Here is a 14,498-nt window from a genome sequence, read left to right as displayed (position 1 = left end):
CATGCTCTAGTCTATGGATCAGAGGACATAGCCTTCAGTGAGGCCACAGAGGTGTCTGTTAGCTATCCTGGAGCACTGAGTGGGAGTGATGGACTGAAAGGTGGGGGTGTCCTACAGGAGGTGACTTGCTTTAATTGTTAATCCTTAGGATAGCTTCTCCCGCAAACTGAAGAGTTTGGAAAACTGTATAGTAATCTATGGGAAACAAATATTGTGAAGGATCCCAAATGTGTTTCAGATAGCTAAGATAAATATTAGCATAAGCTTTGGAATTCCTTGGCAATGCATGAAGTCATCTTAGAAACTGTGGCACACTAGGCTGCTCTAATGACTAGTCAGCACGTTCAACACCTGCCTTTGGAGGCATTTAACTGGAAATTTTGGCCACTTATTTTGCAGCTGTCTTCTCCTGATTTGTCTAAGACTCTGTGGGCTTTCCAGGAATGTTGTTTAAAGGTTACAATATAGGACATCAGTTATGAACTTTGCTGCTCTGTATAATGTAGGCTTTCCTTTTGTCTTTCAGATCAACTTACTTTTATCAATGTCGAAATAGCCTGACAGTGAAGATGCTTGAAATAAGCTTCAGCTGAATGCCAGACAGTGAAGGGAATGCAAAGACATTTGGTTGAAGTAAATGAAGGATTTAACTGTGCAGTCCAGTCAGCATCAAAACTACCCAGTCTGCTTAACCATGTTTTAGGAAGGAAAAAACCAACCACCACAAAAAAAAAACCCTGACAAACACTTCTGTTAAAGATCTTTCCCATTCATTGGTTTGAGAAGTGGAGAGGATAGAAAACCAACAAAAAAAGCTCTTGACTGATCACTCTTTGGAAGTGCAGTTACTGCCTTAGCCAGGAGCTTTTAAAACTGAGATTGTGAGTGTTTTCCATATAAAAATCTTGCTTTCCTTCTACTAAGTTGATGTGAAAAGCCACACTTTCAAAGACAAGCTGGAAACAAAGCACAGAAATTAGTATCTGCAAGGCTTGGAGATAAGCACATCGGTATGGCTGCCCCCCAAAATCCTGGTAATCCACCATGTGCTTCAACGTAATCCAGAGATTCTTAGTTGGGAAAACTTTTACTGCACATGAAGCATTTCTTGAAACACTGGATGTGCTGTTTTTCTTATGCTGTTGTGACTGGGAGCTGTGAGGTCAGACCTGAGGTTTCAAGCTCTAACCTCTCTCTGCGTAAAGGATCTCAGTTCCTTGGGATTTGCAATGGAAAGCTGTGCAATATAATTTCTGTTGTTTCTGAGGGAACTGCATGTTTTCAGATGCTTCACAGCAAAACTTAGCATTGAGATTCTCAGGTTAATGTGAGATTATTTTTTGGCCTTACCCAAGATCAGATGGTGATGTTGCATTGCTTCAAGTGGGAAGGGGCTGACATTTGTGCAGCTTTTGTGTTCTGGAGTAAGTGCTAATAAGGGAGGGGTGGGGATATCAGAATGTGCAAGCCTGTCAAATCAGCATTGTAAAGAAGAGGATAAGTACTTGGTAACTGGTAAACAGTGCACACTGCTCAGTATCCATTAATTGGTCATTGTTTTGGAAAGCTGAATGCTAAACACTTGGCCACTAATGGAAGCTTTAGGGTATCTCAGTGTGTAAGTCTTTATTGTGCAGCACTGCAAAAGGAAAAAGTGGTGACTTACATGGCAGATTTTTAATTTATTTATAGGAAAATGTTCTGTAGTTTTAAGGATGTAGACATTTCCATGCACATCAGTGGTGTGTTTATTTAGTGATTTTTCTGTTATAAATCACATGACTGGAGACTTGAGGTGGTGGGATTTAAGACTACCATGGGAAGTGGTACATTGCTGGTGCTGAGGCACGTAAGTGGTACTCATAGGATGTTACATGATTCCTTAAAAGTTAACTAAAGGAACTAACAAGGAAGAAAACTTGCCCTTTCTTTTTACTTCTGTAGGGATACAGGCTGTAAAATACTGCCCAGTGCATTGTACTATATGTATATTTGTTTTTTTTATAAAGTTTTACAGAAGGACTGCATGGTCACTGTACAGAGTTAGGACTGACTTTACATAGACATTGTACAGACAAGAAGTGAAGGGTAAACCTTCATAGCATTAGTCACTCTTGTGCTTGGGATCTTCTTCTCTGTTGGAGTAAGCAGCCAGACAGCTCTAGGACAGCTAGTCGACAGATCAGAGAAGCAATCAGTTTAATACAGCCTGTTTGCTAAATGAACCTTTGTTTAAACCTGTACAGTTTCAGATATTTACGTTTACAAATAGTGTAAATACTTTCAGAAGATTAATTTAAGATGCTTTATATTATCTGACTAGAAAGTTGCTGTTTTTAATTTTTTTAAATATAAAAGTTGCCTCCTATTTTGGTCCAAGAGTAAAGCTTTATTCTGTATCCTGAGGCTTCTCTGTCAAGATAACCTCAATACAGAGACAGCGAACATCCTGTTAAGCACAGGCAGTGCATTGCTGAGAAGAGTTCTTTTTTAGCAGTAAAAGAATTGACTTTATTTGACACAGATGTATACCTGAGTGCTGAATGTACAGCTAATTGTTGAAGTAATGCCTCTTTATGGTTATAATAAACATAAATTTGTATTTTCTTTACTGACAAACAATCTTGTGTGACTAAGTGTCTCTTTGCTTGCAGTTCTATCAGAGGGAAGAAACCACAACTGCAATACAAGAACATATTTCAACTAGTTGCCTTTTAATAAGAGGAAGCTTGGGAGCTGGTGGTAGAAAGCACAAGTAGTATTATATTTGATAGTTATTCTCATTGCCTGGTTACTCACAGACTCCTTCTCGTAATTTCTCATTACCATATACTGTTCTTCTGGCCCTCGGCATGGTAGAGACATCATCCAGAGGCTTCTGGTTTGTTCCCTCTAATGTCAGCGTGGAGCTTCCCTCTGGCTTTGACAATGTAATTTGAATGAATTAACCTAAGGAAAAATGCTCCTTGTAGAATTCAGCATCTGTCTGACTGGTTGGAGCAGTGGTGTGTGACCATTGCTGCCTAAGAGCTTGGAGCCTCTCAAAGAGGTTTGGCCCTTTGGTTTCTATCTCTTGTAAGTGAAGTGAATACCAAAGCAGCTGACCAGGCATTTGAACTTCTTTTTGTCCACAACCAGTGATGCCTGCAGCATAGCCTATGCTGTGCTGGGTGTTTTGCAGGAGAACCACTAGTCCCTTCCTCAAACTGTGTCAACACCAAAGTGATGAGGGTAGGAAAAGGCGAACGTCTGTGCTTCTGAAGCAGCTTGTGCGCTGACTGCAGGTAGATTCAACCCAGTGTCCACAAGCACTGCTTTTGCCTGTCCTCATGCATTTTTTTAATCCTCATTGAGCCTTAAACCCAAACCAACACATGTGGAACAAATGAGATCTTTGATATAAAGAACTCTGAATCAAACAATCAAAAACATTTGGTCCCTCTCAGTGGTGGCCAGCCTTGCCACTAAACTATGGATTTGCCCTCTACCAACAACTGGTGCCATGAAAAGCCAGAAACACATTATCTTCCTTCTCCTGGATTATTCCTGGTCACTGCCCAAGCTGCTGTTCTCCATCCCCTCTCCACCAGACCAGGTGTCTGGCTGAGAGCCAAAGGAGACTTGTCAGTCATCCTTGGTACCCAAGTTCACAAAGTCCTATTCATCAGCTGTAGGAAGAAAGCTGTCTCCTTCAAAGTGCTGCATATCTGGTGTATAACCACATTGATTATACTATGATCCATCAAGTGCTTTCAGCTGAGATGAGCTTGGTTTTACAGGGACTTGATGTATGGGAAGATAGACATCGTGCACTTGAGAAAGAGCTTTATTTTCATCACAAAGTGACTGTTACACCTTGAAAGAAAAGCTAATCAGAAATGCTGATGTAACTGCTTGCCATGAGTCTATCTTCATTTCAGTCTCTCATGCAGATAGAAGATGATGAAACACAAGAAGTGATATCACCGAGAGAGGGGTTGCCAAAAGTATGACACCACTGTACTTTGGACAGCAGGTTCCTGAGCTGAATCTTTTCAGACTGAAGGAAGCACTCTTCACTTTTTGTCCTCTTAAGTAGGTGACTTGTCTCTGGGTCTTTCAACTGCAAAGAGAGCCCTGTGCAAAGTGAAGAGTGTTAATGCTTAACCTCCTGAGGGGAAACTGAGTGAGAGAGCGTCCCTTGTAACCCACCCTCTCACACTTACCTGTATAGCCTGCCTAGGATGCCCTTTCCCTCCATGCCTGTGGAGCGCACTAACCCTATGGCTGCCTTCAGAGGTGAGCCTTATCCAAGACATGTACACTGAGGAGCTAAGCTTATCTCTAGCCTTCTTTGGTGGGAGTAGGCTGCCCAGAAGTAGTGGGGCAAGGCAGATGACTTCCTTACCTTAATGTAGCAGTGGGTTGTGAAAAGTCTGAATTTTGGGGATGGAAGAGCAGGTGTTGGTGCTTCATTGTTCTGCATGCTGACATGCGGTTGTTGCCACCTTTCTGAATAGCTATCCCAGACATCTGTTTCTATTAGCAATGCATCTATGGCCACAAGGAGACTACTGCTATAAGGGCTATGAACTTTTGGGTTGTGCCTGTATCAGGGAAGACAGCATGAATCATTTTCACCCTGAGGCCACAGCCCCTAGTCAAGCAGGAGCTGCTGGTGACGTGTTTCAGAGCTGACCAGTTTGTTTCACATCCAGTAGAGAACATGGCTGCACACCAGTATGTCAGGACAGTTGCATCAGCACTGAGTAGGGCTAGAACAGGAAGGATCAGTGATGGGAAATCTTGAATGGCAACAAATACCAAAGAATTTCTAGCGCTCCTCTTTCCAGATGCTTGTTTCGTGTTAAGTGAAATGCTGTTTAGATAAAATCAGGAGCTTTGTGTTTGTACTGACATCTAATATAAACGTTTTGAAAAGAGATAGTCTTTCAGAATGAATTTACGAGACTTACTGTTCTTACCCTTCAGTGACAGCATTTCAATCTTATCTAAATACTTTCCTGGAAAGGAATTTCATTAAGATTCACACAGGCAGGAAATTTGCTTTTGAATAAAACAGTGTTTTTTGGTTTTTTTTCCCACCTGAAAATTTGTGACTAGTTCCATGCAGCAGCCCTAAGCCTATCTCCACTGGGTTGTTTCCTTGCTGCTGCTGCTCTCCAAGGGGATGCTAGGCAAGAGCGGGCCAGGAAGGGCTACCAGAGTGAGTGCTCACCTTCAACTGGGACCACACATTGAAATGGATATGATGGCTGCAGCTGATGAAAATTAAGCCTTTTTGATCCTAAGCCAGGACTTTAATGGTGACATGGCTGTTCGGTTTCATTGTGATGAACTTGAAAAGAGGGTTGTGAGTGTGGTAGCTTATGCCATGCTACTTCCAGTGCTTCTGGTTGGTCCCTGCCTGGTCTAAAGAGATCCTAGTGCAGGGACCCAGGGTGGCCCTGGGGACAAAGATGAAGCTGGATGAATTCAGAGCCAACAACCTCCTGGTCTCAAGTGTCATGTTTTTGTCGCAGTTATAGCAGACTTCGGGACCTAATGCATCAGGTCAGAGAATCATAGAATGGTCCAGGATGGAAGGGATCTCCAACGGTCATCCAGTCCAACCCCCTATGCAGTCAGCAGGGGCATCCTCAACTAGATCATATTTGCCCAGAGCCCTGTTGAAAATCACTTTGAATATCTCCAGGGATGGGGCTCCAACCACCTCCCTGGGCAACCTGTTCCAGTGTTCCACCACCCTCCTAATAAAGAACCTGTTCATAACATCCAATCTAAATCTGCTCTTTTCTAGGTAGAAACCATTTCCCCTCATCCTATCACCACAGGCCTTTGTAAACAGTCTTTCTCCATCCTTCTTGTAGGACCCCTTCAGGTACTGGAAGGCCACTATTAGGTCCCCCCAGAGCCTCCTCTTCTCCAGGCTGAACAACCCCAGCTCCCTCAGCCTCTCTTCATAGCAGAGGTGCTCCAACTCCCTGATCATTTTCGTGGCCTTCCCCTGGACCCTCTGCATCAAGTCCATGTCCATCCTATATTGAGGGCTTCAGACACAGTACTCCAGGTGAGGTCTCACCAGAGCAAAGTGGCAGAATCATCTCTCTGGATCTGTTGGCAATGCTTCTTTTGATGCAGCCCAGGATGTGATTTGCCTTCTGGGCTTCAAATGCACACTGCCTGCTCATATCCAGCTTCTCGTCCATCAGAGACTGGTTTTTGGTAATAATTTTTGTCCTACATTAAAGCATGTTACTGAAATTTGCCCCTGGAAGAGCAATGAATCCTCAAACAGCAGACAAAAAATCCCTGGGCAGAGCATGGACTATGTGTTTATGAGACCCCTTTCTCACATTGCACACCTACATCTTCTGAAAGTCCTTGGACATGGCAATTTCTTTTGCACTGGCAAGCATTGTGCTAAAAACAGGTTCTATGTGTGTATCTGTGGTCATTTTTGTGGCTGGTTATGGGAAACTGCTTCGTCAAGCTACAGAGGAGAGTGAGATTCAGCAGGGGGGAACAGCCCACCTCCCTGGAGGTATTCAAGAAACAGAATCATAGAATGGTTCAGGCTGGAAGGGACCTCCAAAGGTCATCTAGTCCGACCTCCCTCTGCAGTCAGCAGGGACATCCCCAACTAGATCAGGTTGCCTAGGGCCTTGTCGAGCCTCAACTTGAATATCTCCAGGGATGGGGCCTCAACCACATCCCTGGGCAACCTGTTCCAGTGTTCCACCATCCTCATAGTGAAAGAACTTCTTCCTGATATCCAATCTAAATCTGCTCTTCTCTAGTTTAAGACCGTCTCCTCTTGTCCTATCATTGCACAGTAAACAGTCTCTCCCCATCCTTCCTTTAGGCCCCCTTCAGGCACTGAAGGCTGCTATCAGGTCTCCCTGGAGCCTCCTCCTCTCTGGGCTGAACACCCCCAGCTCCCTCAGCCTGTCCTTGTAGCAGAGGTGCTCCAACCCCCTGATCATTTTTGTGGCCCTGTGGACACCTCCCTCTACTCAGCTCTGGTGAGACCCCACCTGGAGTACTGCATCCAGTTCTGGAGCCCCTATTACAAGAGGGATATGGACATGCTGGAATGTGTCCAGAGAAGGGCCACCAGGATGATCAGAGGGCTGGAGCACCTCTCCTATGAGGAGAGACTGAAAGAGTTGGGGCTGTTCAGTCTGGAGAAGAGAAGGCTCTGAGGTGACCTTCTTGTGGCCTTCCAGTATCTGAAGGGGGCCTACAAGAAAGCTGGGGAGGGACTTTTTAGGCTATCAGGTAGTGACAGGACTAGGGGGAATGAAAAAAAATAGAAATGGGTAGATTCAGATTGGATGTTAGGAAGAAGTTCTTCCCCATGAGAGTGGTGAGAGCCTGGAACAGGTTGTCCAGGGAGGTGGTTGAGGCCCCATCCCTGGAGGTGTTTAAGGCCAGGCTGGATGAGGCTCTGGCCAGCCTGATGTAGTGTGAGGTGTCCCTGCCCATGGCAGGGGGGTTGGAACTAGATGATCCTTGTGGTCCCTTCCAACCCTAACAATTCTATGATTCTCCTTTGTGACATGGTTTGGTGGCCATGGTGGTCTTAGGTTGACAGTTGGACTCGATGATCTTGGAAGTCTTTTCCAACAGAAACAATTCTATGATTCTATATTGATGGCACACAAATACCAGTCGATGCTCTCCATCTCATGACAGCCTGGGTAGGTGGCTAGAGACACCGGGGCCTCCCCCCAGACACAGCACATGGGGAGTCTTTACCATTCATGGCATGTGCTACTTTTTGAGTTTTTCCTGTGTTTGTGTGGGGAAATTGATTCTCAGCAAGCTGCAGAGCAACTCAGCCTCTCTCCCAGTGTTAGCTTGTGAGGCAGCTCAGAAAACACAAGGGATGATTAAAAAAAAGAATAATCTAACTTTGCAGCCATGATGTGTTACAGCTCTGACCATGGACAAGCCTGGACTTGTCCATATGTGGGTGTTACAAATGAAAAGGGTGAGGCAGGGAATGAACAAAAATATAAATTATTTATTAATTTAAACTCTGCCACCCACATAACTTCATATATGCAAATTATGAAAATGTTATATACAGGTTCATTGCTCGGTTGAACAACATCTCCAGAATATAGGAATGGTTACAGATCCCAGAATCACAGAATTATTGAGGCTGGAAAAGACTTCTGAGATCATCAAGTCCAGCCTATGACCTACCACCACAACATCAGCTAAATCATGCCACCAATGCCACATCCAATCTTTTCTTAAAGACCTCCAGGGATGGTGACTCCACCACCTCCCTGGGCAATCCATTCCACTGCCTAATCAGCCTTTCTGTGAGGAAGTGCTTCCTAATATCCAACCTAAACTTCCCCTGGTGCTGCTTCATACCCTGCCCTCTTGCCCTGTCACTAGTTGCCTGGGAGAACAGCCCTAACCCCACCTGACTACAATTTCCTTTTAGGTAGTTGTAGAGAGTGATAAGGTCCCCTCTAAGCCTCCTCTTCTCCAGGCTGAACAACCCCAGCTCCCTCAGCCTTTCCTCGTATCACTTTCCCTCCATCTCCCTCACCAGTAGTTTAGGAAAACAGTATTTGGAAAAGATTGAATCCAAAAGCAATTTGTTACCCCTACTAACAAAAGGCAGGTATTTTCCAGACACTTAGGAATATTCCAATTTACTCACAGTGCTGTTTGCCGAATTCCTCTGGGGTCTCTTTTAATCAGGAAATCCTCCTGTAACTGTGACTGCTTAGTCCACACGTGTGGGGATGGAAAAACCCAAGGAAAAAGAGCACGAGTGCCCCACATTTTGACCCATTTGTACACTATGCTAATTTTGTGTCACAAATGCTACCAGAAAGCATATTCCAAAAGCCAAAAAGGGCAGAAACTGATTACCATCAGTTCTGTATGCCCAGGTGTTGTGGTTTAAGCTTTTCCCAGACCCCCAAAACCCAATCCAACAGATTTAGGTTGCCTCCCCTTTTCCCTTTTCCCAGTAGGGAAAGCAAATTAGGCAGGAGGAGGAGAGAGAGGTAAAACTACAAAAGAACATTCTTGCATTGATTTGGAAGTAAAAAGGAAAGTTTAACAAAAAAATTAAAGGCATTTAAATAAAAGGAAGGTTACAAAGGTATAAGGAAAAGGGATAAATAAAAATATATACAAACCCAGATGCAGCTGACAAAGGATTCTCTGGATGTAAGATGGATTCTCTTGAGATGTCTGGGACAGTGAGGAACAGGCCCCACCACGTGGTTAACAGCTCTCAGCAGCAGGGTGTCAGAGAGCCCAGGAGAGAAGGGTACAAGGAAGGAAATCACCCCCTCCCCTCCCCTCCTTACATAGGGTTGTGGACAGGAAGTGGGAGTGGAATAGACTTTGACCCATGGACCCATCACCCTGGAAGGGTGCCAGTTCTCTCTGCCCACCTGGGTCAGGTTTCTTTGCCCACCTGAGGCTAGGTTTTTTTCCATCCCACCCCTCCTGCTGGGCTTAACCTAGCACACTAGGCTTGCCCTGGCATGGGGGTATGCACCTGACTTGTGGCTTAGGGGAAGAGCCCAGTGCGACCAACCACAGCCTTGGGGAAAGAGACAGGTGCTTTCCCCCCTTTTCCCATGCTTCTCTCTTTACTCCCCACCATCCTGGCTCTGTAGGAAGGAGAGGGGTTTTGGAAGTCCTGCAACTGTGGGACAGATGACTAGTCACAGGCTCTTGATTTTGTTGTCCTCTCTTTGACACTATCATATACTTTTTATAAATACCAGAGAAGTCACTTAGCACTGTCCTTCATTGACAGGTGCTGGGAGAGGCTAGGAGGATCATAGCAGCCTGCCCCAGCTTGGAGGTAAGCCAGCAGCTGGTGGGTGGCTCATGACAATGGGGAGTGTGTTGTCCAGCAACAGGGGGAGGGCAAGGCTGAAGATGGTTTAATGCTGCTAGGGATTACCTCAGTGCCAGGCTTATAACAACCTGGCTGCCATGTGATGGATGAGAGACCAACGTGTCTGCAGGCAAATGGTAGGACTGCAGGAGTCTGATGGAAATGTTATTGCAAAAGCTGTTTAAAATGATTTGTAAGAGCCAGTTAGACGTTTCAGATGTCCATTAATTAGTCTCGGCACAGGGAGGGCTTGTAAAACTGGGACAGGATTTACTGATTCCCACAGATACTAGCTCTCTGAAGTGAAACGTGGGAGACTGGGGATGGAGTGTCAAAAGTTAGTGTTTGATGGCTCACACCCCAGCAGTTTTTACTAAAACCATCCGTTACCTCATATTACAACTTAGACTGCAAGAAACTGTTCATCTGAGTCATTCCTTAGTGAGGAACACTCACTGGATGTGGGAAACAAACCAGAAGCAATGCTGACCTTATGGTAACTAGTTCTGGATACTGCAGCTTGTGCAGGTAATAAGCCTGTGTTTTTCCAGCATGGCTACCTGGGGCTCCATGGGAAGCCTGTACAGTAGATGCTTCCTCATCCCTGCACTGTACTGGGGCCAAAACACCACCATGGTCATGTGGCTGATCTTGGCCAAGAGAAGGGCAACAAAGCTGGTGAGAGGTCTGGAGCACAAGCCCTATGAGGAACAGCTGAGGGAGCTGGGGTTGTATAGCCTGGAGAGGAGGAGGCTCAGGGGAGACCTTGTTGCCATCTACAAATGCCTGAAGGGTGATTGTAGCCAGGTGGGGATTGGTCTCTTCACCAGGCAACCAGCAACAGAACAAGAGGACACAGTCTCAGGCTGTGCAGGGGGAAGTTTAGGCTTGATCTTAGAAAGAAGTTCTTCACAGAAAGAGTGAAGAATGGGAATGGGTTGCCCAAGGAGGTGGTGGGTCACCATCCCTGGAGGTGTTTAAGAAGAGACTCGACAAGACACTTAGTGCCATGGTCTAGTTGATTAGTTAGGGTTGGGTGGTCAGTTGGGCTTGATGATCTTGGAGGTCTCTTCCAACCTGATTGATTCTATGATTCTGCTGGAGCCTGTGGACAGATGTCATTGGCAGCTGAGATGGGGCAATCCCCAAGTGCCCTCATGCCATGTGTGGTGCCTGCCCTGAGCACCTTGGTAGACAACATGAGAAGCCACTGGTTGGGTGGGGCTGCAGGAGCAATACTGAGGTGGTAAGAGGCAGGTAGGGTTGTGGGGGGACTGTCATGGGGATGCCTGCCTGGACACAGGCAACAGGGCTGCTCTGTCCTAGACCTTACTCTCCCCACACTTGTACCAACCCCAGAGCACTGCCAGACCATCAGGACTCCACACTTTCCATGTAGTCTTGGTTCTTTTTTGTGTTAGTTTGCTTACTTTTTAATTAAATCCCTTTAAGTAACTGAGGAAAACTTATCTTTCGTTTCTGTGTTTTCACATTTCATGTGCAAAGCTCAGCCCTTCTATTTTATGTTCTTAGTTGTTCTCTGATGACATAACTTGCCATGGGCCCTCTTTCAATCAGACACACCAGTAATTTATCCTGCAACACACTGACAAGAGAAATAGAAACATTTCTTTGCTGAAGGCTTAACTCCCAGCATTACAAAGGAGCTGGGTTTAATGTTTTCTACTAGGAATAAGTAGCATTACTGCCTGTTTCTCCAGGAGGAACAGAGAGCAGCTAGGAGAGGGGGCAAGCACGGAGACCTTTTGTGTTCCCTTTTAACATCATCATTACAAGCAGCAGCCGATTCACATGTGCAGGAAGGGGCCATGCTTGGATTTTTTTTTCTGTTGTGGAGGCCTGAGGGACTCAGCAGCAGCAGGTCCCAGGTGGAGGCATTTCATACACATGTACTGGCTGACTCCAGCCATAGCTATGGCACTAATATATAACCCAAAGATGCACATTTTGGCTCTGCAGAATAGCTAAGAATTACTTCCCGGTTGTAAGGGATGGAGGGGAAGAAAAAAGCAACAAGCCAACAATTTTGTTCCTGCTTTTATTTTTGAAGGGTTTTATGAGGCTAAAAAGACAGATGGTCCCAGGCAGGAGGATTTGCTACCCCTATATTTCAGGAGGGGAGAGTGCTTCTATGTAGAAAATAAAAAAGCCAACAAAATCACTGATTGTGTGATAAATCACAGGTAATTTTCTTGCATGCCTGCAGAAACTGTAATGCTTTCTGTTCAAGGAGGGAGAGAAGAGGCAGGAGAGGGAAATGAAAAGCCATGCTGTGGGGTGCTGAGCTGGTGAGGTGGTTTCATCCAGCCTCCAGCTGATGGGGCAGACCACCAGTCTTTGCTTGCTCTCCCAGGGTCACTGGGGCTGGGACAATAGGCCTTGGGGAGCTGCTGCTTCTGGCATGTGGGGTCGAGGGGACATTCTAGGACACCCCAGGACACCTTGGGACACCCCATTCCTTGCTGGGCATAGTGAGTGCAGATGAGTTCAAGGCTGCCTGGACCCCACAAAGCTTTATGCTCCTGCTCTTAAGCTTTCGGGCTAGGGCTTAGCCTGGGACTGGGAGCACTCCCTCAAGTGAATACTGAGTCAGTACTCTGGATCTGCCCCTGCTAGGCAGTTTGGATAAGGCAGCTTGATTTGGAGGGTAGAAGGAATGAACAATATGGAAGTGAGGAGACCAAGGTCTAAGGCTTCATTTAGTGTGGAGATTACTGACTGTTGTTCAGCCTTTAAGGTGCATAGGATGCTCCATAAATAAAACTTTTTATGCATGGACACCATCCCAGTAAAGCCACATAGATATCAGATTCAGCTTTCCACCTCAGCTATGAACTCCTAGTTAAGTCCATCTTCAAACAGCCAAAAGTTGGTATATCCCATCAACTAAGTCCACCCACTGATAATCATATTAATATTTTCCTGAATGAAGATCTCTGTATCTCATAGGAGATATCTGCATGTGCTTGACTGGAGCTGCAAGGCTCTCACAAGGTATGAGCAGACCCAGCACTACACAGCTCTCTACAGTCCTTGCTTGAAAAGCAACAAGAAGAGATAAAACAGGCTGCAACCCATCTTTACATGCTCTGCAACAAACTCATTGTCTGGTTCCACCAGGTCTTCTGGAGATTAGTGCTTTTTGAAAGGGGCATTTGCAGTCTGTCAGTGTATTCATTTTGTTTTGAGAGGATGAACAAGATTCTGGATCCTGAACAACAATTTAAATGTTGAGGAGAAAGCAATACAACTCTCTTTCCTCAAGCATAGGGGCATGAACTATTTGGAAAGGAGGAGGGATGGAGGAAGGAACTGAGGAGTTTTTGTGTGATTTGCCTTGTCTGAGGAGAAATAAGTGGAAAAGGAAAAATCTAACCTAACTAAAATGGGATAGACTCTGTGATGCTTCAAGATAGCTCTCCTAAGAGATCTTAAAGGATCTCACAGAATTGCAGAATATATCTGGTAGAAAGAGATCTCAAAGATCATCCAGTCCAACCTTTGAGCCAGCACTGAAGGGTCAACACTAAACCATGTCCCTAAGCACTGGGTCCACACACTGCTTGAACACCCCCAGGGATGGTGACTCAATCACTGCCCTGGGCAGACCATTCCAATGTTTGATAACCCTTTCAGTGAATAAATATTTCCTAATATCCAGCCTGAACCTCCCTTAGCACAACTTGAAACCATTTCCTCTAGTCCTGTCGCTTACCACCAAGGAGAGGAGGCTGGCCCCCTTCTCTCTCTAACCTCCCTTCAGGGAATTGTAGAGAGTGATGAGGTCTCCTCTCAGCCTCTTCTTCTCCAGACTGAACAACCCCAGCTGCCTCAAATGGTCCTTGTAGGCCACATGCTCCAGGCCCTTCACCAGCTTCGTTGCTCTTCTTTGGATGTGCTCCAGCACCTCAATATGCACACCCTGGCCACTTATAATTAAGATGATGGCACCTATTACTACACAAAGGGATGCAGTCTTTGCTTCTTCTTCTGGATGTGCTGAAGCTACCATGCCCTTCTGGCTTTTGTATGAAGATGTAAGCAAGTTGCTAATTTGGCCTTCTTTTAATGTCCTGTTAAAAATGCAGACACTTCTGCCTTAGTGTTTAAGGTGACCAAGCATCTTTCTTGCTCATACAAGGAGGGAGTTGATGGCTGCAATACCAACTGGTTTGCTAGTGGTCTTCTCTTGGATTTCTGCTTTGCTTTGTGGACCTGTGAAACCAGTAAGGTTTTTCATGTACATGTGTGTTTTTTTCCCAGGTGACACAGGTTTTCCCACAGCTCAAGAGATATTTTGTGCCCAAGTCACAGATGCCTGTTCTTTTCTTCTATCAGCAAATGGTTTTCTGATTGTCAGGCTTAATTACTGTGTGCAGTTCTTGGCCCCACGATTTAGGAAGGATGCAAAGGTCTTTGAATGTGTCCAGAGGAAGTCAAAGAAGCTGAAAAGACTGGAAGGAATGTCCTGTGAGGAGTGGTTAAGGACTCTGGAAAAACTTGTCTAACTTGGAGAAAAGGAGACTGAGGGGTGACCTTGTTGATCTCTGCAGCTTCCTGAGGAAGGAAAGTGGAGAGGGAATTCCTG

General features: G+C 45.4%; 2 protein-coding genes across 2 annotated transcripts in view; one reads left to right on the top strand and one right to left on the bottom strand.

The window, feature by feature from the left end:
* The window catches only part of COG3 (component of oligomeric golgi complex 3), a 36,457-nt gene extending 35,726 nt beyond the window's left edge, over positions 1-731 (top strand). Inside the window, exon 23 of the mRNA XM_054399263.1 lies at positions 527-731. Coding sequence (XP_054255238.1) covers positions 527-556 — 30 coding nt within the window. The 3' untranslated portion in view covers positions 557-731. The remainder of the gene's footprint in view (positions 1-526) is intronic.
* A 2,060-nt stretch (positions 732-2,791) lies between these two features.
* The window catches only part of LOC128981004 (uncharacterized), a 30,676-nt gene continuing 18,969 nt past the window's right edge, over positions 2,792-14,498 (bottom strand). The window contains 3 exon segments of the mRNA XM_054399674.1: positions 2,792-2,920; positions 4,004-4,102; positions 5,219-5,541. Coding sequence (XP_054255649.1) covers positions 2,792-2,920; positions 4,004-4,102; positions 5,219-5,541 — 551 coding nt within the window.

Source organism: Indicator indicator, chromosome 1 (genome assembly GCF_027791375.1).
Source record: "Indicator indicator isolate 239-I01 chromosome 1, UM_Iind_1.1, whole genome shotgun sequence".
In the NCBI taxonomy this organism is placed as follows: Eukaryota; Metazoa; Chordata; class Aves; order Piciformes; family Indicatoridae; genus Indicator; species Indicator indicator.
This window is presented reverse-complemented; position numbering and strand designations above follow the sequence as displayed.